Source organism: Vombatus ursinus, unplaced genomic scaffold (genome assembly GCF_900497805.2).
Source record: "Vombatus ursinus unplaced genomic scaffold, bare-nosed wombat genome assembly UNPS02014785.1, whole genome shotgun sequence".
Classification (NCBI taxonomy): Eukaryota; Metazoa; Chordata; class Mammalia; order Diprotodontia; family Vombatidae; genus Vombatus; species Vombatus ursinus.
Genome location: NW_020954563.1, coordinates 10,238,996 through 10,255,831, shown reverse-complemented (window position 1 = coordinate 10,255,831; position 16,836 = coordinate 10,238,996). Strand labels below are relative to the sequence as shown.

The window sequence follows — 16,836 nt, the reverse complement described above, 5'->3', positions numbered from 1 at the left end:
CACACCCCTGCTAATGCCCTTTCCTTCTCAAATTACCTTGTATCATACTTATGTATATATCTCTTGTATCCCTCAAGTACCATTGACAACTTCTTGAGGTTATTTTTTGAGGTAATTGAGGTATCCCCAGTCTAGCATGGGGGTATCTTGCATATAATAGATACATAGTGTTTGTAGAATGAAACTGAGATATGATCCATGGCCCCTAAAACCTGAGAGGCCCCAAAACGATACAGTTTCTCCCTCCCCAATCATGGGGAAGTTCTGGGATGCTATCCATTTGTTCCACAGAGTCCTTCAAACACCAAACCTTGACCAGGTCAGAGCTGTAGTCAAACCCTAACCCTGTGATCTTAGGGACTGATTGGGGTGTTGGAGCAAAGCCCAAGGCAGTGACCACATTTGCCCTTTCTGGGCTCTAAGATAAGAATTCTGACCCTCCGATTTCTCTGAGCCCAAATTCCTCCCCCTCAGGCAGCCAATCCAGAAACATTTATTGAACATCTGTTATGCACAAGGGCTGAAAGGCAGACAGCTGAATAACATTCTGTCCCTGCCGTTCAGGGTTCCACATTAGCTGAAAAACAACCAGTAGCTCCCTATGAGTTGATTTTCTCGAGGAAGCATGAGTTGGGCTAGGCCTTGAAGCATTTTAAGGTTTACAGAGGAGAAAGACATTCTAGGCAAGGGGTAAGTATGATCAAAGGAAGGGGGCGTGTGTGGGAGCCCACAGGGGATAGTCTAAGCTGGGGAATTATGGATGATACATTGACAAGGTAGGGAAGTGCCTGGGACTTGAATGCCAGGCTGAATAAATAGCACTGCTTTTGTAATATGAAGGCCTAGATTCAAATTCCAGCTCCAGGCTCTTTAGAGCCTGAGTTTTCTCATCTGTGACATAAGGAGGCTGGACAAGACGATCTCTTAGGTCCCTTACAACTCTAAATCACATTGTAATCCTGTGACTTTCTCCTCTGGACAATAGGAGCCATTGAAGCTTCCTGAGCAGGGGAGAGATGTGGTCAGAATCATAATTCGCACAGCACTTTAAGGTTTGCAAGGGGGATTATGTATATATTACCTCATTTGATCTTACAACAATCCCATGAGTAGGTGCTATTAGGGTGGGAGAAACTAAGTGGCTTAGCCATAGTCAGTCATAGCTATTAAGGGTCTGAGGTAGCATTCAAATCCAGCAGTCTGCTGACTCCAAATCCAGCACTCTTTCCTATACACATTTGTTGTCTTTTGTAGAAGGTTTAGAAACCAAATATTGGTCAAGAGGTCAGGGTGAGGGTGAGGAGTTCACAGCTCTTTTGCTGCTTAGGGGCTGGTGCCTATGAAGTCCTGGTGCCTGGGCTCTTAGCAAGGGCCAGCCAGCAAGAAGATTGAGTCATTACTCTGCCAGATTCAGGCATCCTGGGCCTCACCCTTCTGGGTGAGCCAGTCACATGGGGCCCCTTCCTCATGTCCTGGGGCCAGGCTTGGTGTGGTCAGTGACAAAGCAATGAGGCATGTACCTGGCCTAACCCCAGTTCTAGCCCAAGGTTCCCTAGGATTCCCAAGTCCACAGCTTCCTGTTGTGCCAAGGTAGGCAGACAAACATGGTCCCCAAAGAAGCTCATGGGTCAATCTAGGTCCCACCTACTGATCCCTTTTCTAGCACAGAGAAAACTCAGGCCCTACTTCCTCCCCTCCAATATCTCCTCATCCTGGGGGGGGGGCGCAGGTGTAGGACCCTGGGAGTGGCAAAGTCGGGGGAATCCTATAGCAAGTGAGGAACTGGAAGTATTAGGGTGTGGGGCTGTGGATTCTGAGAGTGGAAGCATAGAATTTTGAGTGGAAAAAGACTTTAGAAATCAAGTCCCATCCTTTCATTGTACAAGTGGGGAAGAAAAAAGGCTCAGGGGAGACAGCATTTGCCTAAAGTCACATAGCAAGTTAATGGCAGAGCTGGCTCTGAAGGAACCCAGTGAAAAATCATAGGACTTAAAGTGTCAGGAGACTTAGGTCCTCTGTGTGATTTGGACTCCTTAGTGTCTTCCCTTTTCTGGTCTTTAGTTTGTTTCTCTATAATCAGAGAATTGGACTACGGTCTCTAAGATGCCTTCCCATCAATTACCAAGCACCCACTAGGTGCCAGACACTGTGCTAAGTGCTGACAATACAAAGACAAAAATGAAACAGTCTCTATAGTTATGGAACTTGTTTTCTATTCTGTCTCCAGTTTTGAAGTGCTAGGTTTGTAGGTTGCAGAATTGGACTGCTGGGGAATGAGTTCAAATTCCACCCAGACTCAAGTTTGAGGGACTCCCTTATTCCTAAAACCTAGGGGCCCTCTCCGTTCTGCACTTTCTCTTGGTTAGGAAGTCTCTTTCCCCTGCACCTACTACTCCATAAAGATCCTGGGAGCCAGAAGCTTCTGAACTTTAACCTCCAGCCCTGCCTTGAGAAGTACCCAGCTAGCCCTTAACCATTATTTAAGGTCTCTGTCCTATATCCTTAAGCTCTGGAACGTCTGAGACCACTGAACCTGAGTGAACCAAGGTGGTTCAAATGTGAGTGGTGCAGATTTGGTTTCCATTGCTTCTAGCCTCAAATCCCAGGGGAGAAATCAAGTGGGAGACTTAAGGAAGTGCCATGGGCCATCTTGAGGAGTCAGACTTTGGAGTTGAAGAGTCAGAGGTTATAGACCGTAGAAAAAACCTCAGAGCTTAAAGGGTCCTTGGAGATCATCTAGACCAGGAGTTCTTAACCTGGGGTCTGTGAGCTGGGTTTAAAAAATCGATAACTACTTCGACATATTTGATTTCCTTTGATTTCTTGTGTATTTTATTTTGTGCTTTAAAAAATATTATTGAGGTGACAATTGGTTTCACCAGATTGGCAAAGGGGTCCATAGTACAAAAAAGGTTAAGAACACCTGATCGAGTCCAACTGCCTTATGTTGTAGATGAATAAACTGAGGCTGAGAGGAGCACGAATATACCTAAGGACACATAATGAGTGGACCTCTTGTCCAGAGCTCTATCACAAGAGCTTTTCCAGGAGCCCTAAAGACCAATTTAGGACTTTGTTTCTTTCCTCCCTATTCTTTGGGCAATCCTGTATCTTCCTGACGTCCCCCAGATTTCCCTGGGATTCCTCAGGAAGAATCTGATTGACTCACTCTTGAGAACCAGCAAGGGGCCCTTCCATGCAGAGCAATCTCCCCTAAAGCTACTAAGACCCGAGAGGCCAGTATTTCTGGATCTCTTCTCTCACCTCCCTCTTCTCCAGAGGATAGGGGAGGGGTTGGTTAAGGAATAGAGAGGGTTGATAGGGTCAGGAAGAACTGGGGAGGCAGCAACCCGACCCCAGAGCCCATGGTGGAAGGAAGAGAGGGAGCACCAGGCTAGAGAATAAGCTGGGCCCACCCAAGTGGGTCAAGCTGCCTTAACCCACTGGGCTGGCGCAGGACTAATGAAGGCTGGTCGGAACCTAAAAGTGTACATGTGCCCTGTTGTGGGTGGATCACCGGGTTGGGGGTAGGGAACCCGGGGACACACAATTCTTGATTGGCCTCGGGCAGCCGTGGCCGTGACGTGAAGGCGGGCGGGCCCCTTTGTGACGTCACAATCAGCTGTTTGAGCGTTCCAATTTGTGCCGTGAGCCCCGGCGGATCTGCTGCCAATACACCAACCCCTGCCGGGAGCGCTGGAAGCAAAGCTCGCATCCCCGCAACTAGCTACCCCCGAAGCCAGCCCCCAGTCATGCTGCTGGATCTCTAAGAAGCCTCCTGCCCTGGGACACTGCCACAGCAGGCTCCCTCCCCCTTCTCCCATCGCCTGCTCCCCAGCTCCGGCCCGGTCAGCTCCGCGCTCGCTGCCCCGGGACGTGGCCGGCGAGTGGAAGCAGTGCCAGGTCAGTGCAGTCCGGACTGGGCCTCTCTCTGCAGCTCTGAGCCGGGATGACCTGAGCGCTGTCAGAGGCGGAGCGTGGTGGGGGGGCTCGGGGCTATTTTTGTGGCTGCTCAAGGACCCGCACCACTCAGGGACTTCGGGGGGCCGTTTGTGGCTCCGACTCCCGGCCCCCGGGGAACGGCGCGGAGGTGTGGGCGGGAAGAGCAGCCGTTGGAGGTCGAAGTGGGTGAGGAAGGTGGCTTGCGGCTCTCTGTCGGACCGGGGGCTGCTCGGGGACGCTCCTGAAGCTACGCAGACGCTACTGCGGAGGGGCCTGAGCGGGGTGGAGGAAGCTCGGGGGCTCCAGGGATCGCGGCTTCGAGGCCTGGGTGCAAACCCTGCCTCTTCTGAACGCAGCGACCCCATGGCTGCCGAGGCTAGGCTGTCCCGGGACCGCTGAACCCTTCGTCCCGCGGGGCTGCCCTCCCTCCCTCGCTAGAAATCCGGCTTCGCTCCTGGGCCTTTGTCTCTTGGCTTTCGCCGCTTCACCAACCGCAGGAGCCCGGAGCCCTACTGCCCTCTGCCCATTGGCTCCCTGGGGTTGTCCGCTGCGGTTACGTCATCATATTTGCATATGACATTGAGTCGTCACCAAGGCCAGCTCCTCCCCGCCACCCTCAGCTCCCCCAACTCTGACTGTCCTCTGGTGACCCGGCTGGGTTGGAGCTGGATAGAGGCCTGATGGGGCGAGGCCTGTGGCTGGACTGGAGGGGCCCGGGAGGGATGGGGGGCGGCGGTTAGGGTTTGGCTTGGGACCCTATCGAGGAAAACCTGAGGCCTCACATCTGGGTTTAGTGGGTCTGGTCTCTCTGTAAGGCCACTCAGGGCAAATAATGATATGCATTAGACTTTAAAACTCCTGGGAAATTGAGACCTTTCTGTGGGATCAGAGAAACAGAAGCTCAGGGACTCCCAGGGTTGGAAGGTTGATGCTGATGCTGTTTCCCCTTAGCCTACCTAGCTCTTTCACTCCATAGTGAAAGACTACCCTGGGAATGAGGGAAGTGAGGCATCAGGGGCAAGTAATACAATCCTGGAGCTCATGACCTCTGGGACAACATTGCCTGTCTGTGGTCCAGTTGGAGCTGGTGAGGTTTGTATTACTTTTCTCTGCTGGCCTGTCTGCTTTTCTGCTTCTCTCCTTGCCCTTGAAGAGGAGCTAGGTTGAGTGGGCAGGCAGAGAATAAGGCAGTTATCCTTCTGAAGGCGTAGGGAGGGAGTGGTGCTAGTGGTAAATGTGCCTAGTACTTGGCCTGCCCATCCTGCTTGATGCAGTATAAAAAGCAGTGAATTTGGGGTCAGATTACCTAGATCCTAGGCCAGGCTGAGCTACGATGGGCTTCTGGGCAATTTTTTCCCCCTTTCCAACTGTCAAGTTTCCCCATCTGTAAATGGGAACAGTAAGACTATCTACCTCACCAGGTTGAAGTGGGGTAAGCACCCACAAAGCACTATAAATGTCAGCTGCTCATGCTATGATGATGATGATCCCCTTTCCTGTCAAAGCAGTTGTACCTGGAGGAGACCAGGCAAGCATTTGGTTGAGAGGCCTAGTTTTCAGAGCTGAGGTTCTGGGGTCCCATTCCTAGCTGCACCACTGACTCATTGGGAGCCACAGAATCTATTTTGGGCACTTCTTGCAATGACTAAAGGGATTTGTCCTCCCAAAGGTTATTTGGGGAAGTTAAAAACAAGGAAGTTGTTTGCCTAGTAGGAACCTGCTTGGGTTCGGATGCACCCCTGAAAGTGGTGGGATGGAACTGAGTGAAGGTAACCAGGTGTGTAAGGATCCCAATTCCTGAGAGTTGTGTGGAATGCTCAGTTCATGAACCAAATCTGCCTTGATCTTCAAATAAGCCACAATATCCTAGGATGTCAAAGCTAAAGGTGACCTTAAGAGGCCACAATGTCCAATCTTCTCATTTTACAAAAGGGAATGGTTCGCCTAAGGTCACACAACTAGTAAGTATCATAACCAGAACTGGAACTCGGGTCTCCTGACTCCAAATCCAGTGCTCTTTCCATCATATTTTGCAGCCCCCTGGACCTCAGAGCTCTTCTCCCCTACTCATCACTCTCCCTGTGGTACCAAGCCCCCTTTCATAGGCTGAGCAATCCCTTTTCTTGGAAGTGAGAGAGGTCTAGTACAGGGAATGCATGGTAAGGGAACTGCCTGTACCGATACATATCAGAAACTCTCCAGCAATTTATACAGTCTTACTTGCCTGGGGAACTGACTTGCTTGAGATCATATAATCCAGTGTCAGAAGTAGAACCTGAGCCTGGGTCTTTTTGACTCCAAAGCCGGATTCTCTATCCACTGTCCAGGCTTATTTTAATCCCCTAAGACAGGCCACCGTTCAGACTCTTTAGGACAGGTGGGGATACAGGAAGCACTGGGCAGAAAACCTAAGTGACTTGATGCCCAGTCTCAGGCCTGGAATATATGGGCCCAAGGCTCTGAATTGTCTCAGATAAAATAGATGAGAATATTTATTTAGCCTGCTGTCCTTGGGGGATAAGGAGGTATGGGAGGGAGTGGTGGAAAGAGGAAGATACTCAGTACTTATGGGAAAGACTGCCTCCCTGGGCCCACACTTTGTGCCTCAGGATTCCTCTCTGGAGCAGGAAACCTTGCTCAGCTTTTAATAGAGGGGAGGGGATGAATTTCTCCCTTGTCTTCCTTCTACTCCCTCCAGGAAGTTTTCCTTTCCTGCTAGGGTTAAAGGTTTATTACCCTAATCCTACATCCCTTTGTCAAAAACTGTCCCCACTGGGATCTGGGACATTGCTACCTCCTATCCCATGGCTTGGGGAGCATCCATGGGTGGAAAGAAGGGTCCTCCCTACGCCCAGCTTGATGAGATATGGGAGTGGGAGCCAAGACCTGACTGATTTTTAGCTTCCTTTTCCTCGGGTCTCTGCAGGATCATTGAAGCTGGGTCTTCCACTGCTACCTCCCCAACCCCAACTTGTGCATCATGTTCCAGCGCCTCACCAGCCTCTTCTTTAGCACCAGCCCTCCCTCTGAGGAGCCCCCCTCCCCAACAGCCTTCATCTGCCCTGAGGATGAGGAAGAAGTGGATGGATGGCTCATTATCGACCTACCTGGTAAGTGGCTGGAGAATACCTTGGGTGCCTGCTCCAGCTAAGAGTCTACACAAGGGTTTCTGGGCTCCGAGAGCTGGGGCTGGGAGTAAGGATAGAATTCCTGGGTCCTCATATCCCCCAAATTGGGAGGGGATGATGGCTAGGAGATATTCCAGAATTCTCTTTCAAGGCCCATTTGAAAGTATTCAGGGCTATTAGAGCATGTGGAGGTCCAAGAGAATGACTTCTATTGTAAGGGTTGGGGAGGGGGAATACCTCAGATCAGCCCAGAGAAGGGAGTGTTGATTCTTGAAGCAGAAGATCCTAGGGAAGGGGGCAGATCTGGATCCAGAGGGGGATACTAGGCCTCTGACTGGCTGAGCAGAAGGGGATTGTTGCTGAGGCCAGAAGGGTCTTTCACAGCTCCCTTCCCCCTGGGGCAGCAGCTGCTTCTACAAGGGTTGGTCTTTGCTCTTGTCCTAGGAGAATAGCAGTGGGCCTGGCCTGGGGGAGGAGGAAAGAAGACTTAACCAGAGAAGAAGGGCACCAGCTGGGGGGAAAGGATACCCTAATGCCAGTGGGCTTTGGGTCTGACTAATTATTCCCCTTTCTTTTCCCTATCCCATCATGTGTCCCTGTGTGTGTGGTCCCCTGCCCCTGCTGCTGCCCCACTCCCCTCCCCTCAGATAGTTTTGCTGCCCCACCAAGCCCCAAACCAGCCCCCTCCTGCTTGCTGGATGAGAGCTGGTTTGTTACCCCTCCCGCCTGTTTCACTGCAGAGGGGCCTGAGCTGGGGCCTGCCCACTTGGAAAGCAGCCCCTTGGAGGACCTGCTCATCGAGCACCCCAGTATGTCTGTCTATGTCACTGGCAGTACCATCGTCCTGGAGCCTGGGCCTGACCCCACCCTGACCCCACCCCGGACCCCGCCCCCAGCCAGAGCTGGCCAACGGTGAGCCCCAGGGACAGGGATAGGGAAGGAAGAATCTAGAATGAGACCAGGGAAAGGGGCAGGGCAAAGGCCTAGGGCATAGAGGGGACTGGGGGAGCTGAACCGACCTGAGAACACTGATGGAAAAGGCCAGTGGGGTCTGATAGGTGCAGCCTTCTACCAGATAGCCTACAGAGGCTGAGCCCTAAGGTTATCCAGAGGCAGAACCATGTCTGAAAGTGCCACTTCTGCTGGTCTAAGCACCAGGGCAGCATTCTTTACTGGGCTAGTATTGAGTGGGCTTGTGTCACCTGAGGTTGGATCACTTAGGTTTTATAGAGACCTTTAGTGCTAGAAAAGGGAGCTACTGTGTGTGTGTGTGTGTGTGTGTGTGTGTGTGTGGAAGGAGTGGGGGGGTTCACAATGGCATTTCTGCTCTGGAGCTATGGTGATGGTTAGAATCATCACCGTCCCTGGGAGTTCAAAGGGTGGAAAGGGAGGTGTCAAGCTAGGATGTACTGGTATCCTTTTGTCCCAGATCACTAGGCTACAGAAAAATTCTGTACCAGGTAGGGCTTGGCTATGCCTGGAAAGGCTAAGAATAATAGATTCCCTGGTGATGTGGAAGGTGAGGATATATGGCCTAAGCCAGGGGTTAACACGTGTGTGTGTGTGTGTGTGTGTGTGTGTGTGAGAGAGAGAGACAGAGAGAGAGAGAGAGAGAGAGAGAGAGAGAGAGAGAGAGAGAGAGACAATGGACCCTTTTAGTCCATGAAGCCTATGGATGTAATTTTTTTATTTTTAAAGTTCACAGACCTCAGGTTGAGAACTCCTGGCCTGAGCAGGACTCTGGTCCTTCAGTTAGCCCAGCTTGAGGGGGAGGGGAGTGTTCCTGAGTAGTATAGCCAGAGAGGAGCCAGAAAGTAAGGCTGCAAGAATCAATAAAGGCTATCCTTTGGGGAGGACTATAAAGAGAAGGAACTTGCACGTTAGATACATCATGTAGAATGGATTGGGGGAAGGAGAAAATGAAGGCAGAGAAGTTAGGTTGCTAAGAGTCCAAGCAGGAAATGATGAAGCCAGTTTCTAGACTAGCAGTGGAAAGGACACTGTGAATCAAAGCCTGGAATTAGGGGTCATGCAGGATGGGGAGTTTAGGGGATACTGGGGTCTGGGCAGTGGAGATGGGCTTCCTCCAAGCAGCCTACTCACTGAGTACTCTATATACTGAGTCTACTATATGTCTCCTCTCCCCAAGGGAGGTCATGCAAGTCCGAAGGGATCCAGGCCCCAGGCACCACACAGCCTCGATGCCCCCTCGGACAGCAGTGTTGGAAAAGGCCAGTCAGGCCCGGTGGGTGCAGCGGGCCCGTCAGAGGGCTGACAGACAGAAGCTGAGCCCAAAAATTGTCCAGCGGCAGAACCGTGTTCGAGAGCGCCATTCCCGCCGGTTTAAGCACCAGGGCAGCTTTCTCCACCAGCCGTGCCAGCGCCAGTTCAATTACTGACGTCCCTGAGGTCGCCTGTCTGCCCATTCTGGGCTGCTCCAATCTACACTGCTCTCAAATAAACCTCTCACCAGCCTCCCTCCCCCACCCCCTTTCCCCGCTGACACTACCCCTTACCCACTTATTCTCACCAGCCTGCTCCTGCCACCTGTTCTGGACCCAAGTGGTGACTCCCACGTGCTCCATGGACCTGTTGGCCAAGGCCCTGCTGCCCCAAGGGAGCCTCTACCCAAGTAGAGTCTAGAGGGAAAGAGGTGCTGCTAGCCATCCCTGTGGGGTAACTGTCCCTCTGTCCATTCCCCTGTCCAGAGATTCCAGTCCCTTACTTTGGATCTCTGCATTCCCCAACTGATTCCTCCCATTCCCTCCCTCTAAATCCTGTCCTGTGAATTCTGATCCCCTTCCTCATCCCCCAACCTCGATCCGGTTGCCCCTCCCTAACCTCTCTCCTAGTCTATCTGTCAGTGAGTGACAGAAGTCTCTTTCTAAGGCTCCCTGACAAGTCTTGGCAACTAGGTTGCAATGCCCTAAGGCCCAGTTCCTATTGTCTTTACTCTAGGACAGACTCCTTAGAGCTGGCCCAGGTCTCTGAAGGTAAAGTATGTTGGAGAGGGCTGTGAGATGTGAAATTTGAGAGTGAAAGAATGGAGGGATTCAGACAGGGACAGAAAGTCAGAGACAGACTTGAGAAAGATAAAGAGTCAGGAGAAGCAGCTCTGGAGGAGGGAACCCCCGAGCACAGGAAAGCTGGATTTTTACTAGCTGAGAGGGACCCATCACCCTGGCTTAGAAAACTGCTTTATGGAGTAAACAGGTGGTTTCTTCAGTCTGCTGCCACCACACACCGACTTCTGGTCCAGGTGACTCCTCCCTCCATTACTCTGCCCCAAGGTATTGGAGTTGGGGAGATCCAGAAGACCCTGTGAAGCCTGGGCTAGCAGTTTTCCTGAGGGTAGGAGAGGGGCTCTCTAAGGACTGGGTTGAGGGCAATGAAAAGGATAACTTCTGACCTCAGCCTGATGGCTCTAAATGACTAGGCTGCTCAATTTACTTCCTGCCTCAATACCAGAGTTCAGTGCTTTGCATTACAAATGTCTCACCCACCCTAGAGCTAGGGAGAATCCTCTCTGCTCCAGGATGGACAGATCTTCTGGTGGTCCCAAACCTTCCCATGGGGACTATTTAGATCCAGGCCTTGGAAGAAGGGCAGAGAAGCACCTCCTCTGGCCCTTTTACTGCCCACTCATTCTGAGGTTCTTACCCCTAGGAAACTAGAGCTATTAGTATCAACCTTTACTGAGGTTCCCTGTCTTTCCACCTGCAGAAACCAGGTGGCTGTTCTTTATTTTTTCCTGAGGTGTGTGGGAGAGGGAGAGAAAGTCCCAAAACCATGGCTAGCCTCAGACTTAAGAAGTAGCTGCCCGTTTTGATGCTGTGGGCTGTGAATTCTGGGCTTAGATACCAGCAACTGTCTCCTTGCAATGCCCTGAATCGCCCCTGTCAGTTTTTCTAGATGTCATTCTTTTTTCCTGTCTCTTCATCTTGATTTATTTCTTATGATAGTTCTGTCTCTTGACATTTTCAAGGATTCTTCCTCTAACACAAGTCATTCTGTCCACATACTCCTTTCCCCATTACTTGGCCCTGGCTCCATAGTCAGAGTACAACAGGGTTGGCTTCTGGAGTCCAGGTGCCTATAGCTTCATTGCTACATGGGCAGAGGCCCCAGCCCCAACGGGCAAACTAAATTATTTTTTAAAAATTAAAACAAGATGACATTTCAAAAATACTTTCAGCTTACTCAGAAGTCAGTGACTAATATTATACCCTGTCCCTCAACCCTCTTTCAAGAATCTTTCCCTAAACCGCCCCTCACACCCAGCTATGCTGTGGCTTCCTAACATCTGACGTTTTCAGAGTTTCCATCTTCCGTGTTCCAGTGCTGAGGAGCTGGGTTGGGTTCCTAGTAACTGTTTGACGGGGACTGGAATGAAGGAAGTCTAGAGAGTAGGAGCCTATCATCCTAAACCTTGCTTGCCTCCTGTTAATGCCTCCCCTCAAAACTCCTTCAAGTCTTTTTACCCAAGGATCAACATGAGCTGATCATAAGACTTTTCTATCATCCCATAGACACTGTAGCATCTAAGTGTGGCAATATTTTATGTCTAGATTTTTAAGACCTGACACCACTCTGTCCCCTGTGTGTTTGACTACAGAGCCACCAGATCTTCTCATACTATATGGACTGTGTATGTGCCTTTCACTCTTAGCATGGTTCAAGGTTTTTCAAACCACAGAACTTGAACAAATTAAGGAACCAGTATTCATGAAGTCCTATGCAACCTAAGACAGGGAGTCAGAGTTTGCAGTGACAACTGTTTCAGAGACATTGAGGAAATGACCAGTTTGTGGAGTATTAGCAAGACATCAGTATAACCAGCACTTCGACAAAATTGTGTGCATGCATGAGTGTGTGTGTGTTGGGGGGAGATGCCCATCTTTTTGTTCTAAGAGTTTGTTTCTAAAGAGTAAGCACTGTTCACAAGGGCAGCATCACTCTTTCCCTGTTGAGTCTTGAGAGCATGAACCTGCCCTTCCCTTGCCCCAAGTATCACTTCCTGGTCCCCTGCTCCCCACTCTTAGTCCCAAGAGGGCCACTGTGTGTGTGTGTGTGTGTGTGTGTTTACCTGTACGGTTGTGACCAGTTTTAAATATATGTGCAACCAGGAATCCACCAATCCACCCCTTAGACAGAGCGCCTCCTCTCCTCACTTAGAGGGCATCACTGCCCCCCCAGGTGCTCCAGATCTCAAATGCCTTACTAAATCCACATGGCTTTGAACTAGGGGGCTTAATGCAGACAAACCACCCACTTTCTGATACCTATGACTGTAGCCCTGCCGCCTGGTTCCAAACAAAGCTAACAAGCTGCGTCTCTGTCATATGCTGAGCCCAGACTGTAGAAGGAACCTTCCTTAGGATGTTTAAAATGTGTGTTGGTGGACTCAAGGATGCAACCACCTTGACACTGTCGTGGTGTGTGTGTATGTATGTGTGTGCGTGTAACAGGACTCTTGAGTGTTAGACTGTAACGCTATTCCTCTGTGGGGGAAAAAATTAATATAAAAGAAAACACAAGAAATAAAAATCTATTTAAAGCATATACTGAAGTTGAATTGTCTTGGTTTGGGGTGTGCCAGAAATCCCATGCTTACAGGGCACTGTGCAGGAAAAGTGACATGTGGGCATACAATGGGATAAGGCCACATTCCTAGTTCCCTTTTGCTTCCTGATGGGTGATGATGATGGGGGATGCTGACATCTTAAGAGAAAGGGCTGAGGCAAACTCAAGAAAGGCAGTCAGCCCAGCACTCTTCTCTCCCTCCCTAAAAAGATCATCTTCATTCTGGGCTGCTCTGCTCTAAATGGCATGAGCCTGAGAGTCACAGTATCCACAGGCAGAAGGCTTGAATATAAGGAAATAAGAGCACAGAAATGTGGCACCTCTTTGGCACCACAAGCCACACTTCTTGTTCAGGGCCTAGAAGGTCTAGCTCAGGGGTGGGGAGGTGGGGAGCCCCACTGGGCCTTCAAATGTGGTTCAGATTACCCCCTGGACACGATGCTGATCAGGATACTTTCTATGACAGTGACTGTCAAGTGCCAGAGAGGAAGGACCACAAACGAAAAGGCCTATTGACCTAATGGGAAAGATGACAGCACAGTTTGAAGCTGAAGACCCAGGGATAGAGCAAGGGAGGAAAGAGAAAGCAATGCACAGCCATCTTGGGCCTCCAAGGGCTCCTAAGAAACCTACATCAAGGATCGAATCCTCAGACTTCAAATCTCTTACCTCAGCTGAGGGAGATAAGAGTAAGGGATAACAGCTAATATTTATATAGCGCCAACCATATAGGCACTGTGATAAGTGTTTTACCATTATCTCGTTTGATCCTCAACAACCCCGGGAGGTTGGTACTATTATCATCCCCATTTTACAGATGAGGAAACTGAGACAAAGAGGTGAAGTGACCTGCCCAGGGTCACAGAGCTAGGGTCTGAGACTGGATTTGAACTCAGGTCTTCCTGACTCCAGGCCTGGTACTCTATCCACTAGGCTACCTAGATGCCCAAGAAGAGTTAGAAACTTGTGAAGAGAATGGCTGATGCTCAGCATCTTCAATGAATAAAAACTTCCTTCTATACACAGGGTGATAGATTTAGAACTGAAAGGCATCTTCAAGGTCACTTAGTCCTGAATTTGCAGTCAGGAGCTGGTTTTGAATCCTGGTTCTACCACTTTTTCCTGTTTAACCTTTGGTAAGTCTCATTTCACCTCTCTGGGCCTGTTTCCTTATCTGTAAAATGAGAGGATTGAGGTTCCTTCCAGTTCTGCATCTCTGATCTCTCATTTTATAGATGAGAAAACCTCGCCCTTTCCTCAGAGGAGGCTCCACTATTGCTAATAATACCCTTCATGGTCTAAAACAATGACATTTATTTAGAGCATTTGGAATTCCACATTATACAAACCCTTAGATTCTTTTTATTCACTGGTCCATTTTTCTACAACAAATATGTCTGAAATCATCTATAATAAAATTATTTACAACATTTCCAAAGGAGAGGGATTTTTTCTGCCCCCAATACAGCTATTCACAGAGTACTTCCACTGCACAAAACATCACCAGCTACCTAAGAATGGCCACTGTGTCTGCTAATTTGCTTAGGAAACAAATGTGAAATCTAGACATTTACAACAGTAGGTTGTCATTTCTTACAAGAGACAACAATTCTTTTTGGAAAACCTGAACTTCATCTTGCCACAACAAATGGGTCATCAACCCTGCCTCTCTTGCTGTTCATTAATAAAGAGGCTATGTGGTTTGAGAGACAGGCAGCATTATTAAAATGATTAACTGTACAGAAAGTGTTATGTTTGTTTTTAAAAATCACAGCTCAAAATTGCTTTTTGTAAAATTCACACATATTTACAAGTCTCAAGTTGCCTGAAGCGATTTACTTGGATTTCCTTCGTTTGGACTGCATCACGCTGGCTGCGGGCTCTGTGAGGAAGAAAGGAAAAATACGTACAGCTTAGGACATCTACTCCTTGGCTCCATTTTTCTACTAATCTTTGGCAAGTGCTGCAGTTATAAACCTTCCTCACTGGGGATCCCATGAGAGATAGAGCTGAGCTGAAAAGTAGGGTCTCCTTGGGCTGTATCATTACACCACAATTCTCAGGGCAAAGTACTGGTCGGCCAGCAGAGTAGTAGGCAATAGGATCAAGAGACTCAATTCAATTTAACATTAATTAACAATTATGCATCTACTGGGTACAAAACATTGCTTAGGTGCTGGGGATAGAAAGATTCTGAAAAAATGATAGTCTGTACCTTTATGGAGGCTACATTCGAATAAGGGCAATATGACATGCATACCATATAAAACAAGCATAATGCAAGATGGGGGCAAAGGAGAGATCTAGACAGACTGCCCCAGGAAAATCTGGAGAGGGCAATATTTCCGTTGGGTGGGATAGTGATGGTACGGAGCAAAAAAGTTCACAGACATGGAAGAGGTGACTAGGATGACGTATTCTCTGCAGCTGCTGGGTGTTGTTGAAGCAGTGCTTGGCATGTGTGCCTCTGGGGAAGCACATGCACACTCAGCAAAACAGACCCTCAGGAGAAACACTGAGTTCTCCTCCTGGAGTCCCAGAAGATGGCTGAGTGATCTGCCTACAGATTCATAAAAGCCCTTACCAGGAACAGCAGTAGCTACAGATATCATTACCTCTACAGAGTTAGCTAAGTGGCGCCTGTTTCCAAACCCTGCAGCAGTCTCAGGCCAGCCCCACTCCTCTCATCTAACTAATGCCTGAAGGGAGCCTGGCATGGGTTCTTTTGTAAAATTCTGAATTTAAACACCAAATAAAATATGCATTTCCATTTACACAGTAGAAACAAACAAAAAGTATTGTACATGAAAATTACAAGTCTATTATGTACAGCTTGCTTTTCTTTTTTAAATACAAATTCAAAATGGTCCTGCTTATCTGTGATTTTTTCCTACCCCTTCTGTGCATTTAATGACCCATTTTTCTTTCTTTACCTTTTTTTACTTTCTTCTTCTTCTTTTTTTTTTTTGGCTAGGCAATGGGGTTAAGTAACTTGCCCAGGGTCACACAACTAGTAAGTGTCAAGTGTCTGAGGCCAGATTTGAACTCAGATCCTCCTGACTCCAGGGCCGGTGCTCTATCCACTGTGCCACCTAGTTGCCCCACTTTCTTCTTTTTCTTGTCTACCCTGTCCCTAGCTTCCCTCCTACTCCTACCTCCCTAATCTCCAAACTGAAAAAGAAGAAAGCAGCATCCTTCTAACAAATATAACACATTCTGTGTAGCATTTCCTGCTGCAGACTGCTTTGGATCCCACTCTCCTACCAAGCATCCTAACTTGTTGCTTTTGTTACACTTCTCAATTTTTTGATGGTCTAGGTGAGCAAAGACCAGGAAGATCTCAACAACCCAAGGTGGCTTCCAATGTTGGCCATTTCAATGTTTATCTTTCTTCTGGCCTTAGAGGTATCTGAAGCAGACACAGCCCAGAGACTTCATGCATGTGAGTAAGGGCTAACAATGAGGAAAGGAAAAAGGGAAAGGTATTTCAGAACCTTTCTGTCTACAATCTAGATTTAGTCCTTTGTAATACTGAGTAGTGTGAATTACAAAATGGTTTCTGCTGAAAAGACAATTTTAAGTAAGAAAGGAAATCCTCAGACACCCAGCTTCCTCTTGCTCCTTCTTTCCTGCCTGAAATATAGCTGTGTCTATGGTGTTCTCCTCTGTTAACTACAGTCATGGTGCAAAGAATTTTGTGTCCCCTCAGTCTCAAGTGGCTATGGCATGGATTCAGGGAAGATGAAAATGGTAGTTGGAGATAGGAGGTAGGATTAGGTCTCCTTGAACGTCTACTCCCTTAAATCTCCTGCCTGTGGTCATCAGTTCCTTTTTCCTCTATTATAACGTCACTGGCTAAAGAATGTGCCCCAATGCATGCCACACATATCATCTCCTCTCAGGAACATGATATGCTGAGGCCACAGGTTGTTAGTTCATGTTAGGTGAACTGAAGGCACAGGAATCAAACCTACGTAGGTCTGCACAATCCTCTGATGTTAGAGGCTAGCACCTTGATTACATTTCTAACCATCTGAGAGCTGCCCAGCCAGGTAAAGACCAGATCAAACTAAGGCAGGGTTGCAAACACAGGGTACACACTTTGGGCGGGCGGGGGGGAGTCTCTTGGATTCTGTGCTCACCTATGGGAGCACTCAGGCACACTAAAGCCAAGAAACATTGA

The 16,836-nt window shown here is 48.8% G+C and overlaps 2 protein-coding genes across 12 annotated transcripts in view; one reads left to right on the top strand and one right to left on the bottom strand.

Annotated features, from left to right (window-relative positions):
• The first annotated feature begins 637 nt into the window (after nt 1-637).
• On the top strand, nt 638-12,632 carry TP53INP2 (tumor protein p53 inducible nuclear protein 2). 5 transcript variants are annotated; one of them, XM_027867324.1, is made up of 4 exons: nt 638-690; nt 6,869-7,052; nt 7,718-7,982; nt 9,220-12,632. In XM_027867324.1, the coding sequence occupies exons 2-4, from the start codon at nt 6,923-6,925 to the stop codon at nt 9,467-9,469; spliced, it is 645 nt and encodes a 214-aa protein (XP_027723125.1). In that variant the 5' UTR covers nt 638-690; nt 6,869-6,922; the 3' UTR covers nt 9,470-12,632. The 5 variants fall into 5 exon arrangements, with proteins under 5 accessions (XP_027723125.1, XP_027723127.1, XP_027723124.1 ...); XM_027867326.1 differs by lacking the exon at nt 638-690 and adding an exon at nt 3,639-3,903 and having other exon boundaries at nt 7,811-7,982; XM_027867323.1 differs by lacking the exon at nt 638-690 and adding an exon at nt 3,639-3,903.
• A 1,318-nt stretch (nt 12,633-13,950) lies between these two features.
• Nucleotides 13,951-16,836, bottom strand: part of NCOA6 (nuclear receptor coactivator 6) — a 69,278-nt gene continuing 66,392 nt past the window's right edge. For all 7 annotated transcript variants that reach the window (XM_027867267.1, XM_027867270.1, XM_027867273.1 and 4 more), the window contains one exon: nt 13,951-14,535. In XM_027867267.1, coding sequence (XP_027723068.1) covers nt 14,489-14,535 — 47 coding nt within the window. In that variant the 3' untranslated portion in view covers nt 13,951-14,488. The remainder of the gene's footprint in view (nt 14,536-16,836) is intronic.